Below are 24,408 nucleotides of genomic sequence, written 5' to 3'. Positions count from 1 at the left end.
ATCCTCCTCCTCTAGTCTGCTTGCTGCAGCTGCTATATGGATGCCTTGAATGGGGTTTTCCCCCCATTGTGCTTGGGAGGGATGGCTCTGAGCTGCCTGCCCCCAGACTGAGAAAGCCAGAAAAAGCCGAGGCTGGCAGGAAGGGCCATCTGCTCCACTTCCTCATTCATTCTCAGGAGCAAACCACAGCTAAAAATACTGCTGAGCCTGGGGAGGGACCCAGGCTCCAGTGTGCGGGGCTCCCCAGCCCCATCTGAGACTGCTGGGCATGCACCCCAAAGCAGGGCTGGGGCGCGGCTCAGGGCACACTCATCCCCTCACTGCCCACCTCCTGCTCCTCTCCGGCCTGTTGGACTGATGCTTCCTGCCTCTGGGGGCAGAGCCAAGATCCCCAAATCAGGCTCACACATGACACAGACTCACACCACATCCATGCCTAAGGGGCACAGCCCCAGTTCGGCGAGGGTGCGTGCGCGTGAACGCACAGGCCAAAGAAAGTCTGGTGCCCAACACGAAGTCTTTTTTCCTTTGTATTTGTGAAAGAGGAACCTTCCAGACCTGTGCCCAGCCCCCGCCCCCACCCCCACCCTGCCCCAGAAGCTGCAGCCCCCTTACCATCCTAGACCAGCTGGGCTCAGGGCAGCGGGGAGCACGGAGCTGTCCAGCCGGCCAGCCCTGCTGCGTGGGTCCCTTCTCTGCGGCGGATGGAAGGTGACAAGCAATTCCTCTCCCGGCTCTTTCTATAGAATGCACTTCCTCTGCCTGAGTGACCCACGCAGCTCCCTATGGGGCTGGTGTGCTCAGCTAAGCCCGCCTGACACTCCCCCAGACATCCTCACTCCTCAGTCAGTTAACAAGAAAGGCCACCCCATCTGACAGGGAAGGAGCGCTTCCCAAGGCTTTAATTCATTTATCCAGCTGATCTTCCACGCGGTTTAGAGGGGCTGCCTCCAGCATAATTCTAGCCTAGGGCAAATAGGAAGCGTACTGAGTGCCTGCCCTGTGCCAGGCACTGCGGATAAAGGAAACAAGGAAAGGCAAAAACCAGGCTCTGTTCAATAAAATGCCACAACCTGAAGTCCCTGCCTTGCTCTAGAATCTGCAATAGCTCCCTGTGAGAGCACTCTGGGAGGCTGCATAAAATCTCTTCCATCCCCATCATTTTGTTCCACCTTTTTATTCAAATATGCAGCCCTACCAACCTACAAGAGCTCTTCAGTTCCCTTTGCTTTAAATGCTCACTCCCCTCGCCCCGGTGGAGCACTCGGCTCAGTCTTCTGCTTCTTTTAGCAGCTTCTTAGTGGGGCCTTCCTAATCTAACTATAGTCACATCCAGGACAGATTAGGATAAAATGGAGACAGCATTCTTTCCCAAATGATTCCTGGTTTGGCCCCTGTAAGCTGCAGGGGCTATTGGAAGCAATGTGCTGATTCTGAGGCCTGAGAATACCTGGGGGTAGGGGGTCTTGGTTTCACCCCCTGGGAATGTCCATGCTCCTTTCCCTCCTTGGGCCACAACCATCCTTTCAGGCCCAGCTCAAACATCTCCTCCTCCCCTCATTTTTCTTATGCCTTGGTCTGGTCCTGTCAGACCTCTGCAAACCTTCAGGGGCTCCCAAAGACTTATGGAGGAGAGAGGGCCTCTACCAATGGGCGCCCTCCACCTCTCTGCTCTTACTTTGGCTTTCTCCCTAACACAGACTACAGAAATCTTTCCCCAAAGTGCTTGTTTGCCCAGTCTTGTGCATGCCTGTTCACACTTTCTGAGAATGCCTTTCTTTCCCCACTCTGATGCCCCAATTCCCACCCATCCTCAGGGGGAAATCTGGCTGGCCTTCCCCCTTGGGCAGCTACCGTTCTCATCATGGAGTGCTGCCTGCCCCACATCTGGGGCTTTGTCCGGGACCTGGCACGATGCCTGGCACACAGCAGGTGCTTAGTCAATGCTTATCTACTGACTGGCAGGCCGGTGCCTTAAATCACAAATGAGCCAAGCCTCACAGGCAGGCAGCGTGACCACCCTGAGACATCCCAGCACATGCATGGGTGCTCGACTTTGCAGGGTCATTGCTGCCATCCATGTGATCTCCTCCTCAGCCACTTTGTATTTACTGTGAGTGATACAACCTGGCACTGCCAAACTGTTGTTCTTAAAACACATTCTAGACTGAGTCAACCTTCAAGAAGTTTCAAGATGGCTAATGACAGGCAGCAACCCAGAACCCATCACTTCTCTCCAAACAACGTCAATGCCTCAAATCAAATACTGGAGCTGCAGAGTCAACAAAAGGTCTGAGTGAGACATTTTCCCAGCCCAAGACAGTGTAGGGAGTCAACAGGAGATCTGTGATACTGAGGATGGGGCTGCCCAGCCATGCAGCGCCACTGCACCCTTGTAAGCACCCACGGTGGCAGCTTTGGGAACTCTCGGCCGAAAGATGGTGAGGGGGCTGGATAACTGGTCAGAAAGAGATAAGGGACCCTTTGCTGGCATTGGGTACAGTGGGCACTGATTGGCAGCTCTGCAGTCCACAAGTGATTTCAGGTCACAGTTCCAGAGTGGAGAGAGGCCCTGAGGTTAGTTATAAGGGAGCGGGGGCCTTGGTCACAGTTTCAGGGCCTAGAGGAATGTGGCTACAGGGGAGCAGAGGACCTTCCTGGGTAAAGACCAGAGCACAGACCAAGAGAGTAGTGACCACATCACCCTGGAAGCACCAAAAACCTGCAGATTCCCAGAACCAGCCCTGAAAATGGCAGCATAATAAAGCCTGAAGCTTGGGGCAGTGCCTCCCCACCCCCAGGTGAGCAGAGTCCAAATAGAACATAAAGTTAAAGTAAAAAATAGACTGAAAATGAGCAAACAACAACAGAGAACTTGATGATAAAAAGCTACTAAGGTGGTAGGTAGGATGAAGACACAAACTCAGAAGACAATGTGAAAACTTTTACAATTAATGCCACAAAGAAAAATGCTAATTGGACCAAACTCAGTAAGAATTCCTGGAAGAGTTAAAGAAAGAAACAAGAGTGGTGGAGGAAAAACTGGAAAAAGATACAACAGTGATGCTAGAAAATTATGAAAAAAGAACCAATAGCTTAGTTTAAAAAAAAAGCACAAAAAATACTGAAGAAAAAAATTCCTTAAAAAGCAGAATAGGCCAAATGGAAAAAGAGGTACAAAAGTTCACCAAACTTTTTTTTTTCTTAACCAGAACAATGTATGGCAGAAACCGGGCACAGACCAACATCTTACACTCTATACCAAGAGAAAGCCAAAATACATACAGGATTTAGATATAAAGACTGATACTATAAGCAAACTAGAAGAGCCAGGAATAGTTTACCTTTCAGATTTATAGAGAAGGGAAGAATGTATGACCAAACAAGAGATAGAGAACATTATAAAATACAAAATGGACCATTTTGATTCCATTAAATGGAAACGTTTTTGCACAAAAGGAGCCAATGCATCCAAAATTAGGAGAGCAGCAGAAAACTGGGAAAGAATGTTTACAACCACTGTCTCTGATAAAGGCCTCTTTTCTAAAATAGATAGAGAACTGAGTCACATGTATAAGAACACAAGCCATTCCCCAATTGATAAATGGTCAAAGGACATGAACAGGCAGTTCTCAGATGAAGAAATTAAAGCCATCTATAGTCATATGAAAAAGATGCTCTAAATCACTACGGATTGGAGAAATGCAAATCAAAGCAACTCTGAGATACCACATCCCACCTATCAGATTGGCCAACATGACAAAACAGGAAAATGATAAATGTTGGAGAAGATGTGGGAAAATTGGAACACTAATACATTGTTGGTGGAGTTGTGGACGGATCCAACCATTCTGGAGAGCAATTCGGAACTATGACCAAAGGGCTATAAAACTGTGCATACCCTTTGTCCCAGCAATACCACTTCTAGGTCTGTATCCCAAAGAGATCATAAAAATGGGAAAAGGACTCACATGAACAAAAAATATTGACAGCAGCTTTTTTGTGGCGGCAAAGAATTGGAAATTGAGAGGGTGCCCACCAATTGCGGTATGGCTGAACAAGTTGTGGCATATGAATGTAATGGAATACTATTGTGCTATAAGAAATAATGAGCAGGCAGACTTCAGAAAAACCTGGGAAGACTCGTATGGACTGATGCTGAGTGAAGTGAGCAGAACCAGGAGAACGATGTACACAGTAACAGCTACATTGTGTGATGACTAACTTTGACAGACTTGGCTCTTCTCAGCAATGCAATGGAAAATGCTATCCACATCCAGAGAAAGAACTATGGAGTCTGAATGCAGATCGAAGCATATGATTTGCTCTTTTTTTTTGTTTTTGTTTTTTTCTTTCTCATGGTTTTTCCCTTTTGTTCTGATTCATCTTTCACAACATGACTAATGCCAAAATATATTTAATATGGTTATACGCGTATAGCCCATTGGATGCCATCTTGGGGCATGGGGTAGGGAAAGAAGGGAAGAAAATTTAAAACTCAAAATCTCATGGAAGTGAATGTTGAAAACTGCCTTTCTCCTCACTCTGGCTCTCACTCATCAGAGGCTCTTTGCCTCTGCAAGATTTCAGGCCAGAGGGGATGAGTGAGAGCCAGAGTGAGGAGAAAACCTGAGGAAATAATGAGGGGTGAAGAACTGGAGGTCACAGTGAGGGCAAAGAGCTGGGTTAAGAGTGGAGACCTAGGCAGAGATGGATGAGGAGCAGGAACGTCAGAGATCTGTCCAAGGACTTGGAGACTCTGTGGATGACAGCGAGACCCAGGGTGGGGCAAGGGGGTTACAACCCCTGGGTGGGGTGAAAAGGGGGGTCAGGGGTTTCAGGCAGCATCCACGTCAGGGGTAAAGCGTCATGTGGGGGAAGCTAGGAGGCTCTTCGCAGGCCAGAAATCCAAGGAACATGAAGGGAAAGTCTGAAAAAAGAGTCAAGAAATGAATGGACGGATGAATAACTAACGCACTCAATAAGAACCCCAGAAATCATCAGCATTTCCACATCTTACCAGTAAAACCCAGCAGCAGGAGATAGAAAAGGCAATTCCATTTAAAATAACTACAGGCAGGATAAAACACTGAAGAGACACACACAGAAACTATATGAACACAATTACGAAACACTCTGTACACAAAGTCAGAACTAAATTATTGGAGAAATATTAATTGCTTATGGGTGGGTTAAGTCAATATGATAAAAATTACATTATCAAAATTAATTTACTTAGAGTGCCACAGTAATCAGACTGCCAAAGACAGGGCTAGAAAAGTTAATTACAAAATTCATCTGTAGGAATCAAAGGTCAGGAATCTCTAGGGAAATAATGGAAAAAGAGTGGGCAGTCCCAGCTCTCCAATGATAACACAAAGCAATCATCATCAAAACGATGTGGTCCTAGTCAAGAGGCAGAGAGATGGCTCAGCAGAGCAGACTGACCACACAACACAAACAAACCAACCCAGTCGCCCAATGTTTGATAAACTGGAAGGACTTGGATCCCAAGGTCAAGACTCAGCACTTGATAGAACTTGTGGGGAGAACTGGGCAGTAGTCTGGTAGAAAGGACATTCAGACCGGCCCCTCCCATCACAGACCAGATAAACTCCAAACTGACACACGACTTAGATATAAAAAGAAATCCACTCCAAAGGTTAGAAGGGAAACAGTTAATGGGGGTGGGGGGGCGGGGAAGGACAATCTTTGCAGCAAGTTTCTAATCAATGTCTCATTATCAAGCAATATAAAGAGCTGACTCAAATGTATAAGAATAAGAGCTTTTCCCCAGTTGATAAATGGTCTAAGGATATAAACAGGCAGTCCTCAAGGGATGTAACTGGGGCTATCTAAAGCTTAAAAAGAATGCTCGGAATCACTAATAATCACAGAGATGAAAATGAAGCAACTCTCAGATTCTACCTCTTACTCTTCAGTTTGGTAAAGATGACAAAAAGGAAAATGGGAAATGTCAGATGGGCTGTGGGAAAACAAGAACATGAATGCAGTGTTGGAGGAGCCGAGAACAGGGCCAGTTATTTTGGAAAGCAATTGAGAATCCCAAAGCTACTACATTGTGCAAGCCTCTAGATGCAGGGAGGCCACTACAAGGTTTACGCTGCAAAGAGATCAAAAAAAGAAGAAGAGGTCCTGTCTGTACAGAACTATTTACAGAAGCTCATCTTGTGGTGGCAAAAAAACTGGAAACTAAGGGGCACGTATCACTTGAAGAATGGCTGAACAAACTGGGTGTATAAATATAACTGAATACTCTTGTGCTGTAAGAAATGCTGAGGGGAAGGTTTCAGAGCAACCTGGGAAGACCTGTATGAACTGATGCAGAGGGAAGTGAGCAGAACCAGGAGAACCATTACATCCGTATGAACTCTGATCAACACAATGACCAACCATGATTAGAGAGGACTGACAAAGAGCACTGTCCACCACTGTCCACAGGGAGGTTCTACGCAGGAGGAGAAAGGCATTTTTGAACTTGGCTATTTGTTTGGCTTGTCTATGCTGATATCACAAAATGGGTCCTGTGCTTCTTCCATTCTTTGTTCTTTTTTCCTCCCAAGGGGAAAATAAATGCTTGATGATGAAAAACAAGACAGAACTACATTTAAAAAATAAATAAAATGAAGAGAAGTATATTAGCTATGGAATTCCAGAGGGCACAATGTCCCGGCTGTGCAGAGTTGTAGTGTGACATGGGAGGGATAGGGGAGGAAGAATGGAAGGCTGGGGTTAGGGGTGGTATTTACTGCTAGGGAGCCAGTAATTAGGTATCAGAAGGATTGGAAGAGTAGCAAGTGGTGGGAGATTTCTGGGTCACAGTGGTTAGCAGGTGGCGGATGACTGGAAAATGGAAACTGAGAGCAAGGGGCTCCACCAACGGTCTGTGTGGCAGTGGTGGTGGGCACAGGTCTCTGCCCATCTCTTCCTTGAGGGAGTGGGCAAGAAGGGGCTGACTGGGCCCCCCCCCCCCCACAGCATTCCATCTCCTCTCTCTGCCCTAGCCTAGGATACGCCCCTACCTCCCCTCAGAATTCCCAGTTTCCTTCCCTCAAGACAGCACGCAGGTGGCCGCCTCCCACCCTGATTCCCTCCCGGCCACCCCCACCTTGCCCATGAACCTCCTCTGTAATAACTTGGTGTGTATTTTGTACTCATTTATTGGTACATGCATGGGGCCCCCAGGGAGGGAATGAATGAATCTAGCTTTTCTCGTGCCAAGTGCTGGGGAGCCACACCAAGCAGGCAGTCTCTCCTCCCCTCTCTAGGAACCCTTCGTGTTTTATTTCTGTCTTTGTATTCCTAATGCCAGCACCTAAAACACGTTTGTTAAATCAAGGAAAGCCACTGGCACTTGGCAGAGCCAGAAACAGGGCTGAATTTGGAATCAGAGGGCCTGGGTTGGAATTCTGGCTAAGGCACTTAATTTTCCCGGGCTCCAAGATGGTCTTCTTACAAAAGATGAGCTCTTTTCTTCATAGCCAAACTCATACAAAAGGCCATCTACACTTGATGCATGTCTACACTCCTGTTAACCCTCATGGCTCGATCCTCTGCAATGTGACTTCTGACCTCATCACTCCACTGAAGCTGCCTTCTCCAAAGTCACCAAGGATCTCTCACTCACCAAATCAAATGGCCTCCTCTCAATCCTTATCTTTCTTGGCCTTCTTGGCAGCTAGGTGACACAGTGGACTGGGCATGGAGTCAGGGAGTCCTGCGTTCAAATCTAGCCTTAGATGCTTACTGACCACACTCCTTCCACTGGATACACTCATCACCATGGAGACTGCTTCCATTCTGTTGCTCACACCTCTGCCTGAAAGGTGGAGCAAAACCCATAGCCTTCCTTCACAGAGGGCTTAAAATCCTAGCCATCTTATCCCTGGCCACCAGCTACTCTGTTTGGTTTGCTCTGCCTTTGTCCTCATGGCCCTGGGCCAGTGTCCTTGGCAGGAGGCCCTCCTCCCCCCTCCCAACTTCTTCTAGTTGGTGGGCTTCCCCCAGTAGACTATAAAACTCCTTGAGGGCAGTGGCTGTCTTCCTTTTTTTAAATTTATATTCCCAGTACTTAGCACAATGCCTGGCACATAGTAGGTGCCTAATAAATGTTTTATCACATGGTGTGACCCTGGGGAAGTCACTTAACATCTGTTAGTCTCAGTTTCCTCAACTTTAAAATGAGGATAATACTATCACCTCCCCCTCCCTCTCTGTCTCTCTCCCTCTGTCTGTCTGACCTTACCAGGTCCGTGAGTCCAATGATAACCTCCAGGTAAATGATGCCCAGATCTCTACATCCAGCCCTGTGTCCTAACCTCTCTTGTACCCTCTGGCCCAATATCACCAGCTGCCTGTTGAACATTAATCAATCAATGAGCATTTATTAATGCTTACTATGTGATGAATTGCCCAAATAGAAACTCTGCCAACCTCCACCCGAATTACTCAGAAGTCGGTGTCAAGCTTCACTGCTTATTGACTGGGTCCTTTGCCCCATCCTGTGGTCTGCCCAGCCAGGGCAGCAGCCTGCCTGCCCTCCCCGAGGGTGAGTTCCCCGGGCTGCCTACATGAAAACACAAACTGGCCAGACCCTTGCCAGCCGATGTTGCAGAGACGCCCTCCCCCACTCTAAAATCAATGACCTCATGAAAACACCACAGGCAACCCAGGGTTACCTGGAGGAAAGGGGGAGATAAGTGGATCAGAACCCAGCTGTGCTTCTGAGCAGCTGACACTCATAATGGAGAAGCCTAAGATAAGGAGAGCCCAAATGGCGATGAGACAAGAGGACACACTAGGGGAGGTGGGGCAGCATGAAGGGGAGGGAGTAAGGATTTATGCAGCACTTAGTTTACAAATAGTCTCTCCTACATCTGCCCACCACCATCTTCCAACTTCCCACGTGGAAGCCAGCCTCCAGCCTCCCCATGCCCAAAGACACAATGGCTGTGTGGTGACACAGAGGCTTGTGGGAGTCCATCCATCACGGGCACTTGTTGGTTGGGGTGACATGTCCGAGTGGTCCTGCCCCAGTCTCAGCACCTGTAGGGGCCACAGACTAACTCCTCACAGAGTCCCTGAACCAGCTTAGAGCTCTGGTGAAGCTAGCAGTGTTTTACCTTGCACGGAGTCATGCTTTATACTTTCACTTACGGGGGACAGAAGACAAGGCAGAGACATGACCCGAGGCCCCTTTCCAAGCCTGGATCCAACTCTGCCTCAAGATAGCTGGGTGGACTTGAGCAATCTCCCCTCCCTTTCTAAGTCAGTGTCCACTATAAATGAGCAGGTGGGACTCAAGGTCCTCTGGCAGCCCTTAAGAAGGCACTTAGAGAGAAAATTCAGAAATTATCAGATTCCTTGCTACGATGATCACGAGGTAATTTTTTGCAAAGTACTTAGCACAGTGCCTGACACATAGTAGGTACTACAGAAATGCTCCTCACTACCTGTGTGACCTAGGGAAAGTCACCTCACTTCTCTAGGCCTCAGTTTCCCTTCTGTAAAATGAGGGGATTGACCTCAGCGGCTCCTGAGGACCCTTTCAGCTCTGACAGTCAATGAACCCAGGATCTGTCCAGTGCAGGGATGTTAAAGCGTACTGGCCACACTCACGTGGCAGACAGGGAGGTAGGGTACCAAGGAAGTGGATTGGACAATTTCCTTACCATTGTTTTTTTCAGTCAAAGCTGACACCATGAATGATGACTGAGCAGTGTAAAGCCACCAGGAGCCCGACGTCCACTTCTGCCTTCCCTCCAGCTCCAGCTGCCACCTCCCTCACCCTCATGCTCTTCTCATGCTCAGTTCACCCCTTCCTTCCAACCTGACACTTTCTTCTTCACCAGTGAGGTTTCTCCATAGCCTGGGTCCTCCTTGCACACCCCCTTTCACACTGCACCACACCCCCACAGCCGATCAGTTGCTAGACTTTGTTGATGGTAGCTTTCCTACACTCTTTTTTTACCTCTATTCCCTGCAGGTCCACAGGTCACCCCCTCTTGTCCAGAGGACTGCAGTAACCTCCCTCAACAGGCCTGTCTGCTTCTAGTTCCTGAGCACTCCAAGCCATCCTCCATATGGCTGCCAAGACAACCTTCCCTAGCTCACAGGCCTGAGCACCTCATGCCTCTGCTCCACGGCCTCTCTATTGCCTCAGGGATCAAGTCCAACCTTCCAGCTTGACGCTGAAGTCCCTCTTAACCTGGCTCCAGACTTCCTTTCCAACTGGCATACCGCCCTGACTTCAGCCGGACACTGGACACAGAGGGCTTTCTTTCTCACAGTGACGTCTTCCAAAGGCTGCTCAGACAAACAACCCCCTTCTCTGCTGTGGCTGCCCTGGAGGTGACGCCTGCTGTGTCTGTCTGTGCTAGGAGAGCCCCAGAGCTGGGGACAGCACATACAGGAGCACTTGGGGGAGCCTCCGAGGATCCCATCAGCTGAGGCATGAAGGCCAGCCGGAGGAGCCCAAACTGAGGCTGGCAAAGTCATCTGGAAGCAGCAAACATTTACTAAGGGCCTAACCAGGTGCCAGGCACCTTGCAAAGTGCAGCAAAGGAGGCCTAGACTTTGTTTGTTTGACCACAGAGGGTAGAACTGCGATGAGCTGGAGAAACAGACTGAGTGCTCAGCTCCAAACCAGGAAAGCCAACCAAGAGGCTGGCCGGGTTCCCCAGCCACAGCAGATCAGGCCCAAGCCAAGCGGGCTGAGGGGTGTTTCTGGCCCTGGGGAACTGCCTACCCAGAAGGCAGCCATCACCCCTGCTCTCCAGGATGGGGCTCTCCATCCCTGGAGGTCTCCAAGCTGGGGCCGTATAGTCCCTTGTCAAGAATGTCCCAGAGGGGATCCCTGCTCTGGCACCAGTCAGGCTACATGGTCTCTGTCCATCTGGAAAAGTGACCAGGGGGTGTTACAGACCCTCCCAATCCCAGTGGCGGCAGGAGAGAGAAAGACCTCATCTGTTGTTCAGAGCATGAAGGGGAAATCAGGAAAGCAACGTATGTCTCACCACCCTTTGAGTGTCCCCACTCCCACTTCTGTCCGTGACCATCCCATTTCCCACTCCCCCATCCTGCCTCCCAGCCAACAGCTCCATTTCTAGTGTGGCTCCTGCCTCTGTCTCTCTCGTCCCATATCCCAACTCAGCCATCACCACTGCAGTGTGGATGCTTGCTTAAATGCACCAGTCAGTCTATTATCATGCTACTGTTTTCTTTGGCTAAGAGAGGGATGCTTGAACTGGAAGAGGAGAAACAGCAAAGGTCAAGAACAGGTTGTGTGGGAAGGAAGGACAGAGATAGGAGAACACCTGGCCGAGTGCAAGGAATTCAAGTCACCTGGTCCAGCTGAACATCCTGGGACTCTGAAAGAAATGGCCAACAAAACCGCCCAGGCACTGCCCGTTATGCTTGGAACACTACAGGGAATGGGACAAGCGCCCGTGGATGGGAGAAGGGGAAGAGGCGCTTGAATTGTCCGAAAGAGAAAGAGAAACAGAGTGTCAACGACAGGCCAGTGAGCTTGACTTCAGTTCCTGGTAAAACTCTGGAGCTGATTGGGGAAGGGATGGTTAGAGAACAGCTAGAAACAGAAGCAGTGATAACCAAGAACCACTGGGCTTCACCCTGACCAGCTCGTGCCAGGCTGACTGTTTTCTTTTCTGGCAGGGAAACCAAATGGCTGGATCATGGGGAGCTACCATCCCTACTGAAGAGCATCTGCCATTCAAGCCTAAGCATTCTTATCGATGGTTCAGATAAAAGCTCATCCAACCCGCAGAGAACCAAGAGAGTGAGAAAGGGGGTGGCTGAGAGAAAGGGAGGAAGGCGCACTGAAAGCTGAGCCTCGGAGCAGTCGGGTATGGGCAGGGGCACACTGGCCACCATTTAGCAACTAGCTCTCTGGGGGAAAGAATGTGTGCATGACCTGCTTTTAAGAGTAAACTGCCTTGGGGCAGCTAGGTGGTGCAGTGGATAGAACACTGGCCCTGGATTCAGGAGGACCCGAGTTCAAATCGTGCCTCGGACACAACACTCATTAGTTGTGTGACTCTGGGCAAGTCACTTACCCTTAATTGCCTCACCAAAAAAAATAAACAAACAAATAAACAACTGAATAAATAAATGAAGATATCAATGAATAAATAAAAAATAAAATAAAAAAAGAGTAAACTGCCTTGGGGCAGCTACATGGCGTAATAGATAGAGCACCGGCCCTGGATTCAGGAGGACCTGAGTTCAAATCTGGCTGCAGACACATAACACTTACTAGCTGTGTGACCCTGGGCAGGTCACTTAACTTCATTGCCTAGCAAAAAAAAAAAAAGAGTAAACTGCCTTATTAAAATTCCTGACATCACTTTCTTAAGCCCTCATTTGTACTGTATGCTGATTACTGAGATGTAAATGCTCACACTGAAAATGAACCAGGTGGCTCCAGAGTTCAGGTGCAGGCTGGCACCAGAAAGCCCAGGCTGTAGGTCTCTTCCTGAAGGCAGAGGGGGCTGGCTACCCTCACAAAGCAGCAGCACCAGGTAAGAAGGATGCAGAGAGACATCGAGACAGTGTCTCCAGGGGAGAGCTCCAGTCCCAGAAGATCCCCAGGGCGGGGTGGGGCTTGGCGACTTCTTGAGGGTGACTGAGGCACCCTATTAATGATGGCAGAGAGTTCTCTGCTCTTCCAGGGAGGTGTGCCTGATAAGGGCTGGGAAGCATACTCTACCTTGTATTCTTGAAAATCTTTAAATTGAAAAGAAAGGTGAGAGGAGAACAGAGACAGACAGATAACACAGAAAGAAAGAGACAGGTGTTAGCCTCTCGTGTGTCACAGACCCTTTGTCAGTCTGTAATGCATAAGACAAAATACACAGAATTATGAAGGAACCAATTAGTTTGAAATACAGTTCTCCAAATATTTGAAAAATAAATGTTCACAGACTCCAGGTTAAGAACCTCTACCATTGAAGATGGGAAGATGAATAGCATTACAAATGCCCAGAAGTTCATAGGAGGCGGAGACAATACACAAATACACAGAAAAATAATAATAAAGATAAGGAGCCCAATGGATCTGGAAACAAAGGATCAAAGCATGGGAAGTCAGCAATGGGAACTTGAGATCCGAATGTCAGAAGGCAAATTTGCCCTCCCAGCTCTCCCTGAGGGTTGGTTAGATAAGTCCCATGACCACAATATAGTTCTGAAAGGGCATACCTTATTAAAGAGATGCAGGATGTGTCAAAGAGCTTGGGAGAAAGGATAAGACAGACTGAAATTCTAGAGTAGGAAGGCATGAGGGAAAGCCTTGTGGGAAGCATTTAGATAGACACTAACGGAGATAGATATAGAAGCGATATTGCCATTGGAGTAGACTACAAACCACCTACCCAGAAGGAAGAAATAGATGAGAAGTTTAGAGAACAGATCAGAAGCCTGGCAGGAAGGCATGGCATGGTATTCAAGGGAGCCTTCATTTATCCAGACAACTCTGGCAGGGCTCTTTTTGTGCAAAGCGGAGCAGCTCATGTGTATGGGGCTCACCACCATGATAAGGAAAGGGAAGGCAAGAAACATGTCTACAGCCTGCTACATACCCGGCACTGATTCCCTCCTTCCAAACATGGAGAAGCTGACAAAGGAAAGTCAGTGGTGGATCCAATACTCACGAACAAGACCATTTAGATTAGATTTAGACATTTAGAAATAGCCATTTCCAGACTTCTAGACTCTTTTGGCACATTCTGGGGCATCATCAAGTCATGAGAATCTTTGGATGCCAGGCATTACCGGGAAGATGGAGCCCACCAGTAGGACTACTGAGAGTCAGAAGTGATTGCTGGACATCCCAAGGGGGCAACGGGGGAAGCTGGGGTGAGGCCTAGAGGATGCCCTGTCAAACACGGCAGGGGCTCCTGCCTCTTTCCAGGGCACCCATCTAACACTGATTGTCTTTCTGCACAGTATGTAAAAAAGAGGAGACAAGAGTACAAAGAATATAGCCCCATCCTTGGGCAATAAGCCTTTCTGAAGAGTTAACAGGCTTCACTGTGCCAAGCAAAACTGGAGGGCACAAGGTGACTTGGGAAGGGACAAAGTCAGCCCTGCAGCTCAGAGGGTCTGGGACCTCTCGAGGTCCCTGGCTCTTTGCACAACTGGTTCCCAGGGCTGTCCTGGGCCCTAGGAGAGTGCTGTGCTCAGGGCCCCGACCTATTCGCTCTCAAGTCTATGGCCTGGCTGGCATTCAGGTCCAAAGAGGCCGAATCAGTGTGCTATCAGACCTGGAACCCGGGCCTGCAGCCACTCCACAGTCTCCTCTCACAGCAAAGGTGAGGGAAAGGAGTCTGGCCAGGGTTCCACAGCTAACAAGCATCTGAGGTAGGATTGGAATACAGGTCTTCCTGACTCCAAGCCCAGTACTCTATGGACTGTACTACCCTGCCTCAAGCCGATGCCACTTCAGTCAGAAACTCTTCAAAGAAAGCTGGCAGTGCCCTGATGGCCTTGTCTCCATGGACAGAGATGGGCTTTGGGCAGGCCTGTATAGCACTAGGCCTAAAATCCCATGGGGGCATCTCAGAGTCTGAGGGCTCGGCATCCTGTGAGAAAGCCTGGTCATACACACTGGAGCCCAACAAAACCTGATCTCTGAGTCAGGTTTTGAGCATTGTCCTCGTCGGGTTTCTGTGGCAACCTGGATTCTGTCCCCAAGGCTGGCATTCTCAGACTGGTCAGCTTTAATTGTTGCTGTTGCCAGGGCTCAAGTATTCTCATGGGATTGGACCAGTCTGGACCCTACAGAGGGAGGAGGGTAGGAGGGTGAGTGAGCTCATTTGTCCAATACCACCCCTGTCTGGCCTCACCCAAGTGAAGAAGAAAAACTCAAGTTCCATGCCCGTCCTCCTGCCCTGGTTCGGTTTGCCCAACTTCCATCCAGTGACCAACAAGGTGGTGAGGCCTGAAGCTAGCAAGGCCAGGCTTCCAATCCCTTCTCAGATGCATGCTGCCTTTTGGAACCTGGGCTAAGTCACAGCTTCTCTGATATGCCATTTCCTATCTGTAAAATGGGGAGAATAAAAGCCCTTACCTTACATAGCTATTGGCAAGAGGATCTGATTGGATAGTGTGTGGCACACAGAGTTATGGAAATGTCTCACTTCTGAGGAGCCCCAGTCCTCTCCCAAGCCTGAGCAGAGCAGCGGGCTCCTCAGCAGACCTCTTCTCACTTGGACAAAGCCCCACGGTTCAGCCTCCCAGAAGACCCCATCAAGCAACAGCATGCTTTCTTGTTTTTGGGAAAAACCCTAAACCATCTGAGGGAGAGAAACTTTCCCCAGGATTTAAATTCCTGGGTGGGCTTACAAGGGTCCTTCTTTTCTTTCACTTCGGAAGCCCTGCATTGCCACAGAGCAAGCCAGCAGAGCTCTGGCCCTCCATCATCCCCTGGCAGGTGGGCAGGGCAGAGGGTACATGACCTGCCCACCCTCCTGCAGCCCATGAGGCCTAGAGGTGTGTGCTGAGATCTCAGGCTGCAAGGGCCCTCAGAGGCCGTGGAGTCCGTGGCCCAGGAAGGGCTGGGGACTCACCCAAGGTCACTCAGGGTGGTTAAGTGCTGGGAGCAGGATTCTCATCCAGATCTCTCCTGACCCTAACACCAGGCCCTCAGCCAGTGGGCCATGCTCTCTCTCTCCTCTACTTCCAGGCTCCTCCCCAGTTGGTGTAAATGCCCCCCAAAAAGCAAGAGGATCCCTGGACTCTCACTGGGGTGCCTGCTGATAACGCTGTTGCTGCTGAGCAGTCTACACCACGCGGCCTCCAGCCTGGCCCCTGGCACCCCGGGCCTCCTTTGGCCTTTCTTTCCAAGGCACAAAAAACATTAAGTGACTTGGGAAGAGTCGGGGCCTCGGCCTATGAGGAAACGTTGCACCCACACGGCAGGCAAGCCAAGCTGGAGGAGGCAGCAGCCACCACTCATTCATTCATTCATTCATTCATTCATTCATTCATTCATTCATTCATTCATTCATTTATTCATTCATCCACTCACTCATGCAAGCATACCGAACATGGAAGCAGATTGAGGACGCAATCTCCCAGCCCCATGCCACCCTGAGACCACATATGGGAAGCCCACAGTAGGGCGACCGGAGCAGGGACTCAGAAGCCACCAAAGCCAACTCCTTCATTTTACAAAGCAGGAAACTGAGGTCCGGGGAGGAGTAGGGCCATGCCCAGATATTCACTGATAGCAAATGTCTGAGGCAGGATTTGGACACAGAGCCTCTAAATCCAGGAGTAAAACTCCTTCCCTTGAGGTATCCTGGCTCCAGGACTTTACCAGAGAGAACTCTTTCCTCTCTAAGAACATGCAGGGGGTGGGACCCTCCTGTAGAGGGTTCAGAAAGGACCACAAGCAAAGGGACTTGGCATGCAGGAAGACACCCCCCCCCCATTCCCACTGGCACATGCACACATGCGTGCGCCCGCACACACACACATGCACACACTCCTCCCTGTCTTACCTGAGGAAGGCAAGATGGGATACAGTCTGCTGAGTGCCCAGGTAGCAAGAATAGCCACCAGGGAAGGTATGGGGCCACAAGAAGTCATGAAACCATCAACTAATGCCCAGACAGCAGGAGAGCTAAGTGGCCCAGGGGCAAGGGCACAGGCTCCTAAGGAAGAAGACCTAAGCTCAAAGACCAGCTCTACTTGTGCGCTTGGTGGGCACAAACTCCTTCTCTCCTGGGCCTCTGTCAAGTGAGAGGTTCGTCCTCAGTGATGCTCTCAGAGGTCCCACCCAGCTCTAGAGCAAAGGTCCCAGCCTCTCTGTGCCCCCTGGGGATGAAGTCACCTACCTTGACTTTGGAGGAGGGGGAGGAGGGGAGAATTCCTCTGCTTCACTCCTGTCCTTGGGGAATTCGAAGGCAAAGGAGGCTGACTTGCTCATGCCAGGCCCAGCTCCTCCCTCGACTGAGCTGGGCTGCTCAGAGATGCTCTCTGCCCGGGAGCGCTGGCTGCAGCTGGCTGGCTCCATCTCCCAAGCCATTCCTGGGCTGGCTGGCCCTGGATCCAGCCCCCTGTCCCCGTCTTCCTCCTCTATCCTACCCTGGTAGCTCCTGGCCCCTACCTGGAAGCAGGGCCTTCTCTGGTCCCAGGAGGAAAACTGAGCTGGCATCAGACACCGGCTGAGCTCCCTGGCACTGGAGAAGGAAGAGGAGGAGGAGGAGGAGGAAGAGGACAAGGTGTCTGTGGGACCTGGGACAGCTGGCTGGCCCCAGTAGCCATCTTTGAGCTGGGCTAGGGGAGAGCACTCCGGGGACCTATGAGGTCCCCCAGGGTTCCCCTTGCAGACCTTGGGGGGGATGGCCGGGCATCTTCTTCCCAGGTCCTCACCACTTGGGCCAGGCAGGCGGTTGTGAAGTGGCTGCTCCTGCAGACTGGTCTCTAATGTTCGTGTGGGGGTATCCTCCAGGCTTGGCCCAATGTGCCCACAGGGCCACTGCACACCCACTGCTGAGTCAGGACTACTGAGGTAGATGGTGCGCTGGTCATCCTCCATGTGGGCAGCCACAATGGTCACCTTGGCCGCCACCTGGGGTGCCACATCGGGTTTGGGTCTCCCCCGGCCCCAACTTGCCCCTGCTGGGTCCTGGCCCAGACTGCGCCCAGCCTGCTCACTTGTGCCTGGCAGAGTGGAAGAGGGTGGGCATGGCTTCTTCCTCTTGGTGACCTCAGCATAGATGGGCTCTGGTGGGCTGCATTCTGAGGGCTGGCTCAGGGACCCTGGGGATTTGCTGGGGCTCCCCCCATTTAGGCCCAGGGCATGTGGTCTCCTCAGTTCAGGCTGCCTCAAGAGGGAGCAGTAGTCACTGTCTGGGTGCCCAGCAGGAGGGCGGGACAGGCCATCAGACAGGCTGGCTGCCTCCAAGGCCTGGGGTAGCTTCCTCTGGGCCAACGTGAAGGCGCAGCTGCTCTCTGGAGGGTCCTGACAGCAGCGTTCCCCGTTTAGACTGGGGCCCCAGCCCTCCTCATGGGCCAAGGCAGTCTCACCTGCACCCCGGGGCACAGGCCTGGCCTTCTTCTGCCCACCTCGGGGGCCCTGCACACTGGCAGGACACCAATCAGCGATGGAGCAGTACTCTCCCCCATCGAGGTCCCTGCCAGGTGAGGGCTGCAGATCCTTGCCCCTGGAGGCAGCAGGCAGGCCTCCGGCGTGGGGCGTGCTGCTGCCCCCAGCCCTCTCTAAGAAGGTGGCCAGTTTCTGGTGGAAGCTCTGGTGGACCACAGGTGGCGATTCCTGACAGGGAGGGGCGGCACCGTCCTCGAGGCCTCCCTTATCCTTGCTCCCTGGCCTTGCCAGGCTGGGCAGACCCAGCCGGGAGCCGGCAGCGAGGCTGTGAGGGCTGAGGTTGCTGGTAGAGAAGGTTCTCGCAGTGTCTTGGGGTTCCAGGAAGGGAAGCTTGCTGGGCGTGGGCCTCCAGAGCACCTGGGCAAGTCCAAGGGTCAGAGATACCATTAGGGAGGGAGGGACTGTTTATGGGAGAGGAAGGAGAGAGAAGGAGGCCCCCCTCCACCCACCCTTTGTCTCTCACCCTCCTGAAGTGGGCAGCAGTCTCCCCAGGGCCCCAAGTCTCGCCTTCCTTCTGTCAAATGAGGGAGAAACCAGGGGCCCGCCTCCACTCCAGGCTGGCTGTCAGGAGCCGGCAGGGACCTCACTGGCCAAACTAGTCATTAGACAGAGGAGGAGACTGAGGCTGCCTGAGACGAGGTGACCTACCCAAGGTAGCCCAGTCAGAGGCAGGACTAGAACCCAGAGCTTGCGACTCTAGAAGCTGTGCTCTGACCATTCCGCCACGCTGTCTCCTGCCTTTCTAGTGCAGAGAGCAAAATGAATGGGTGGAGGAAGAAGGGAAGAGACTAGGCATTTATGTGGCACCTACTGTGTGCCAGGCACTGCGCTAAGCACTTCACAAACACTATCTCATTTGTTCCTCACCAACGACCTGGGAGTGAAGGTTATCGTTATCCTCATTGTACAGATGAGGAAACTGAGGCAGACAAGGTAGACATGACCTGCCCAGGCTCCCACGGCTGGTGAGTGTCTGGGGCTGGATTTGAACTCAAGTCTTCCTGACTCCAGGTCCAGGGCTCTGTGCACTGTGGTGCCCCCAGCAGCCCCTAACACGGCCTGGGCAGCCCCTCTCACCTTACCCTTTGACCTGCTTTCACTCTACTGAGGTACTGAGGGGACACGACAAACCCCGTTCACTTCCAAGGAGGGTTAGCGCTGAGCTGGCCACAGGGACTTGGCTTTCCTGGGCCTATACGGGGGCCCATTTCTAACCCTGTGTCCTGGAAACACAGGTTGGGGTAGCCCCTGTGAAAACCCACATCTCTGGTTGTGGGGGCACAGTGCGCAGGGCCTTCCACAATTCCCACCCACTTTGAGCTGGTCCTGTGAAGGCCGGTGGAGCCTCACCTCTGGATGAGTCAGACAACCTCCTTAGAGGTAGAGAGGCCAGAGAGGGCAGGCCCAAGGTGGGGGGCTGCAGAGTCAATAATCTAGACAAACAGGATCTCCTCAGGAGAGATCTGGGGAGCTGAGAGCCGGATGGGACCTCTGGAGTGGGGCAGGCCAAGCCTACCCACTTCACAGATGTGGAAACCAAGGCCCATGGAGGGAAAGGAAGAGAAGGCCACAGCCATGGAGTCTGGAGCACCATTCCAACCCAGCTTGCCCTGATCCTGAGGAGGGAGAGCTCAGCTCTGAGATGCTCAGGGACTCTGGCCATCTGCCCTTCCCCCTCTCTGGGTCTCAGTTTCCCTGGATGTAGGATGCAGGGCTTGGCCCATCAGGCCCCAGCACCATGACGCCAGGCCTCACCTGTGGGGTCTCAGGGCCCGCCTCCATCCCAGACCACACGTCTGCGCTCTCTGTGCTCATCATGGTGGGTTTCACCGCGATGGTGGGCTTGGTGCAGGGCGAGGGGCCGCAGCCCTCCTCTTCTGGGGGGCCCCTCCTGGGGGCCCCAGGCTGGACCACGGAGGAAGACCGCTGCAACCGGTGGTCACTCTGCAAGCAGAAGCAATTCTTGCAAGAGCCCGGCTTCCAGATGTGTTCCACAAACTCATTGCACGCGGACATCTTCGTGAGCCCGGACGTCAGAGGGGCGCCCCGGTGCATCTTGGGCAGGAGGCTTCCGGGTTCATCCCGTGCTGCACTCCCCACTGGTGTCTAGGCCTGTCCTTGACGCACTCCCTGCAAAGAGAGGCCAAACACAGACCTGGTCAGTGACCCTTACCCCCCAACACAGATGTGGTTCGGGCCTCACCGAGAGCTAAGGGAAGCCTGCAGCTGTCCTTAATCAAAGGGCTGGGGTTCAAATTCTGCTCCCTCCCTGGGCCTCTAGGATTCTGGGTGTGACCATAGGCAGCTCCCTTCCTTTCTCTAGGCCTCAGTCTCCTCCTCTATAGAATGGGAGGGTTGGGCCTGATGGCCTAGAAGAGCCCTCTGAGCTCTGAGCCCATCCCTGCCAGCCCACAGCAGACACTGAACCCAGCTGGGCCAGATGCCTGGTGCTCCCAATACACCCAGGTGCCCAAGGTCTAGAGTGCCTCCCGAGGGCAGCTGCCAAAACACCCCTTTTATAGGTGGGTAAACCGCCTCCAGGAGTCATCTGGGGGCTAGCCTAGGTCCCCCAGGGCGGGAGGAGGGGCCCAGCCAGCTCTCAGCCCTGCCTGCTCTGCCAGGGGCTGCCCACTCTTTGTGACACAAGGGTGGCCTGGGGGCCCAGAGCCCTCTCCTCTGGGCAGCCAGGCTGAGTGTGAAGTGGGAGGCATTAAGGGACTGCTGATCAAAGTCAGTCTACTGTAGGCCTGTGGGCAGGGGGCATGAAGTGTGCGGGGGGAGGGAGTAGGTTACAAAGGAAGACAGGAGTCAGTCCCTGCCCTGAAGGAACACACAGTCCAGTGTGGGAGACAGCTGCAAAGAGCCACGTCCCCATGAGCTCGGCACAGGATGAACTGCAGTCTTACGGGGAGGGTGGACTGGGAAGGCTTCTGGCAGGGACTCTAAGGAGAGGAGGGCGGCATTCCTGGCATCAGGCATAGCCAGGGTAAAGGTGTGGGGTCAGGAGATGGAGTGTGCTGGCAGTGTCACTGGATTCCAGGGCTCAGGGGAGGATCAGAGGGGAAGAAGCGGGGGGGGGGGGGGGGGGGGAAGGGGGAGAAGTCCCAATGGGCTTTGAATGCAGAGCAGAGGATTTCATTCTTGATCCTAGTTGTGAGAGGGAGCCCCTGAGGGTAGGGGGGAGTCACAAGATCAGTCTTCCGTAATTGCCTTTGTCACCTGTCCTCTGTGCTACAGCTAGGTGGCACTTCATACAGTGCTGGATCTGGAGTTAGGAAGTCCTGAGTTCAGATGCTGCCCATACTAGCTATATGACCCTGGGCAAGTCACTTAACCTGTTTGCCTGTTTCCTCATTTGTAAAACTGGGATAATAACAGCACCTTCCTCTTGGTGTTACTGTATGGATCAAAGGAGATCCTATGCAAAAGGTGTTTAGCACAGTGCCTGACACACAGTAGGCGCCATATAAATGTTAGCTATCATGATTTTCACAGCTGCACAGGGCTTGGCAGAGAAAGAGGCCTTTCTCAGGGCCCTGATACTGCCCCCCCCACCCCAGCCTAGGCGGCACACACAGCAGACAGCAGAACAAGCTGCCCTCCTAACCTAGCCTGGGGTCCTCTCCAAGGAGGGCCTCTGGAGGAAGGGGCCTGCGTCCCTGGAATCTCTTCTTCTGAGACTCTCCTGGCACCCAGTGTCCTAGGATGGTGATGATGTTCTGGGCAATCACACCTCAGACATCTGCTAGTTGGGCAACCCTGGAAGGCTGGGTGCCTCATTTCCTGACATGTAAAATGGGAGCCTCAGAAATCCCGCTCCTCAGATGCTAGTCCTGATGGCCTTCCCTGGGAAAGCCTGGGTTACCGGCTCACCCTCGCCCTGCTCCAGCTAACCTGTGAAGGCCGGCACCTTGCCAGCCCACATTCCATACCTCTGAGGAGAGAGGAGGCCTCAGGATTACGCAAGGCCCCCTTGGCAGTGGGAGCGGGGAGGCTGCAGAGTAAGATCAGCCCTTCAGGTCTGCAGCTCTGACAAGAGGTTATCAGGGTCTGGGCCAAATTCTGCAAGAGGGATCTTGGGATGAAGGGTGTTTCTGGCACTAGTGAAGTCAGTGGGAATCACTCAGACCAGCCGGTGTGAGAGGGACGCAGGTACTGTCAGGAGAGGGCTGGGGCAGGGAGCGCCCAACCAAGTGCCCCAGGCCCTACTCCGGAGTAGCACCCCAAACCCCCAACCCAACCCAAAGTGAACTGCCCACACCCCCAGGCTAGGCATGTCTGACCAGGAAAGGACTCTCAGTTGGGGGAAGTGTGTATGCGTCTGGGTTTCCACACCCCCAGCTGGCCTGGGTGAGTTATGGAGGAAGTGACAGCCTGCCACCGGGGTGGGGGAGGGACAAGTCAGGTCATGATGGTCCCATGGGGCTGCAGAGGCTTTTTTCTGTCCTGGGTAATCTAATCTCCAGGCAGGAATGCTGAGGAACACCCCCTGCAATCTCACCCAGCAGGATCCCCGCCCCCCATTCACACACCAAAAATAAACAAGTGTCTTCAAGGTCTCTGGTGGCAAATCCCTGGGGTTCAGGAACCCTCCCCTCCCAGGGTTTATGGGCAGCTAAAGGCATGAGCCAGTGAAGCCTGCAGGCAAGGCCTCTAGCAGCCCCGGGACTGTGCTGGCAACCTGAGCAGGGAACAGTCACTGAACCTCTCTGGGCCTCAGTTTCCTCTTTTGTGCAATGGGGTGGACTCAAAGTACAGAGCAGGGCAAGCTCAGGCATGGGAGGGAAGGAGCTACTGACTGACTGACAGGTCCCACACTCCATCCCTCCTCACCCTTCCCAGGACCCGCTCACCAGGCAGAGGAAGCCAGGGGGCCCAGACACTCTTGCTGAGGCCGCCCCTCCCCCCAGCTGGAGGGAGCCAAAGGTTCCATACAGGGCGTGGGCTTCCCCCTCCCTGAAGACCTTATCTCAGGCTACTTCCCCTGGGTCCACTCCCTCCTACTCCTGCCAAAATGCAGTTGCCAGAGCTCACTGGCAGTTTCCCACCTCCACCCCTTTGCTCCCATGGTCTGCCATGCTCTCCTAGACCCCCAGCCCTCCAGTAAAACCCTTCTCCAGTGGAGGTGTCTGCTTCTTCAGTGAAGCCTTCCTACCCAGTCAGACTACCCAATTCCCCTGAAACCCAGCCTGGCCCTCCTGACTCCATACCGTGCTGTGACCCTTCTGTGTTATTTTCATTATCTCGGACTTGAGTGTTCCTCTGGGAGTCGGAGCTCAGCCAGCTGGCAGTTCCCCAGGGTGAGGGGCTCTGGCCACCCCAGCCTGGGCTCAGTGTTTGCAGAACAGATGGGAGCGCACTCAAACAAGATTCACGACTCAGATGGGAAAACTGAGGCCCAGGGAGGGGCGTGGTGGAAAAGCAGTATGACCTGGCTAGAGTGCTGGGCTTGGATCCAGGGAGCCCCGGGTTCAAATCCTACGGCAGACATTTCCTAGCTGTGCGACCTGGTCCCTCCCCTGAATTCTCTTCCATTCTCCCTGGGCCTCAGTTTCCTCCTCTGTAAAATAAGGGGGCTGTCCTCTGAGGTCCCAGCCCCTTCCAGGGCTCGGAGGGCGGGTGTTGGAGCCAGGAGAGTCCCGATCTGTGCAGTTGCCACAGCCCCAGCGCCTGTGCCCCCCTCACCCCGGCGTCCTCCCCCAGGTTCTGGGGACGGCCCCCTCCCACTCCCTAGCTGCCTCAGTTTCCCCGCCTGTGCCCGGAGACTCACCTGCCGCCGCCGCCAGACCCCCGCGACGGCCGAACGGAACCAGGACCCCCGCCCAGCAGAAGCCCCCGGCCCGGACACCGGGGGCATTGTTCCCGGGGCGCGCAAGCGCGCGTGCGCGCGAGTGAGTGTGAGCGCGTGTGTGTGCCCGCGTGTGAGTGTGAGCGTCCAGGGGATGGGGGTGGGGGTGGGGGTGGGGGGCAGCCCCTCCGCCGCCGCAGGCGCCGCGTGCACTCGCGCCGGGACGGAGACGCAGCCTTTTGGGCCAGCCCGCGTCCCTCCCCGCCCCCTCGGACTCTCCCCGTCCCCGCCCCCGGACCCCCCCACTGTCCCCGCCCTCGGTCCGCCCCCATCGGCCCCGCCCCTCCCCCTTGGACCCTCCCAGTCCCTCTAGACAGCCCCCGGACAGAGTCTCACTCTCCCCCCCCACCCCTCCCACCCCCGAATCGTCCCCGCCCCCTCGGACCCTCCCCAGACCTCCCCAGCC

At 53.1% G+C, this 24,408-nt stretch overlaps 1 protein-coding gene across 1 annotated transcript in view; it reads right to left on the bottom strand.

Moving 5' to 3' along the window:
• Positions 1-24,131, bottom strand: part of PRAG1 (PEAK1 related, kinase-activating pseudokinase 1) — a 45,164-nt gene extending 21,033 nt beyond the window's left edge. The window contains exons 1-3 of the mRNA XM_020979613.2: positions 23,925-24,131; positions 19,910-20,284; positions 16,881-18,511 (exon numbers count right to left, since the gene is read on the bottom strand). Coding sequence (XP_020835272.1) covers positions 16,881-18,511; positions 19,910-20,209 — 1,931 coding nt within the window. The 5' untranslated portion in view covers positions 20,210-20,284; positions 23,925-24,131. The remainder of the gene's footprint in view (positions 1-16,880; positions 18,512-19,909; positions 20,285-23,924) is intronic.
• Between the last annotated feature and the right edge of the window lie 277 nt (positions 24,132-24,408).

Source organism: Phascolarctos cinereus, unplaced genomic scaffold (genome assembly GCF_003287225.1).
Source record: "Phascolarctos cinereus isolate Bilbo 61053 unplaced genomic scaffold, phaCin_HiC Scaffold_9;HRSCAF=440, whole genome shotgun sequence".
NCBI classification, from domain to species: domain Eukaryota; kingdom Metazoa; phylum Chordata; class Mammalia; order Diprotodontia; family Phascolarctidae; genus Phascolarctos; species Phascolarctos cinereus.
This window is presented reverse-complemented; position numbering and strand designations above follow the sequence as displayed.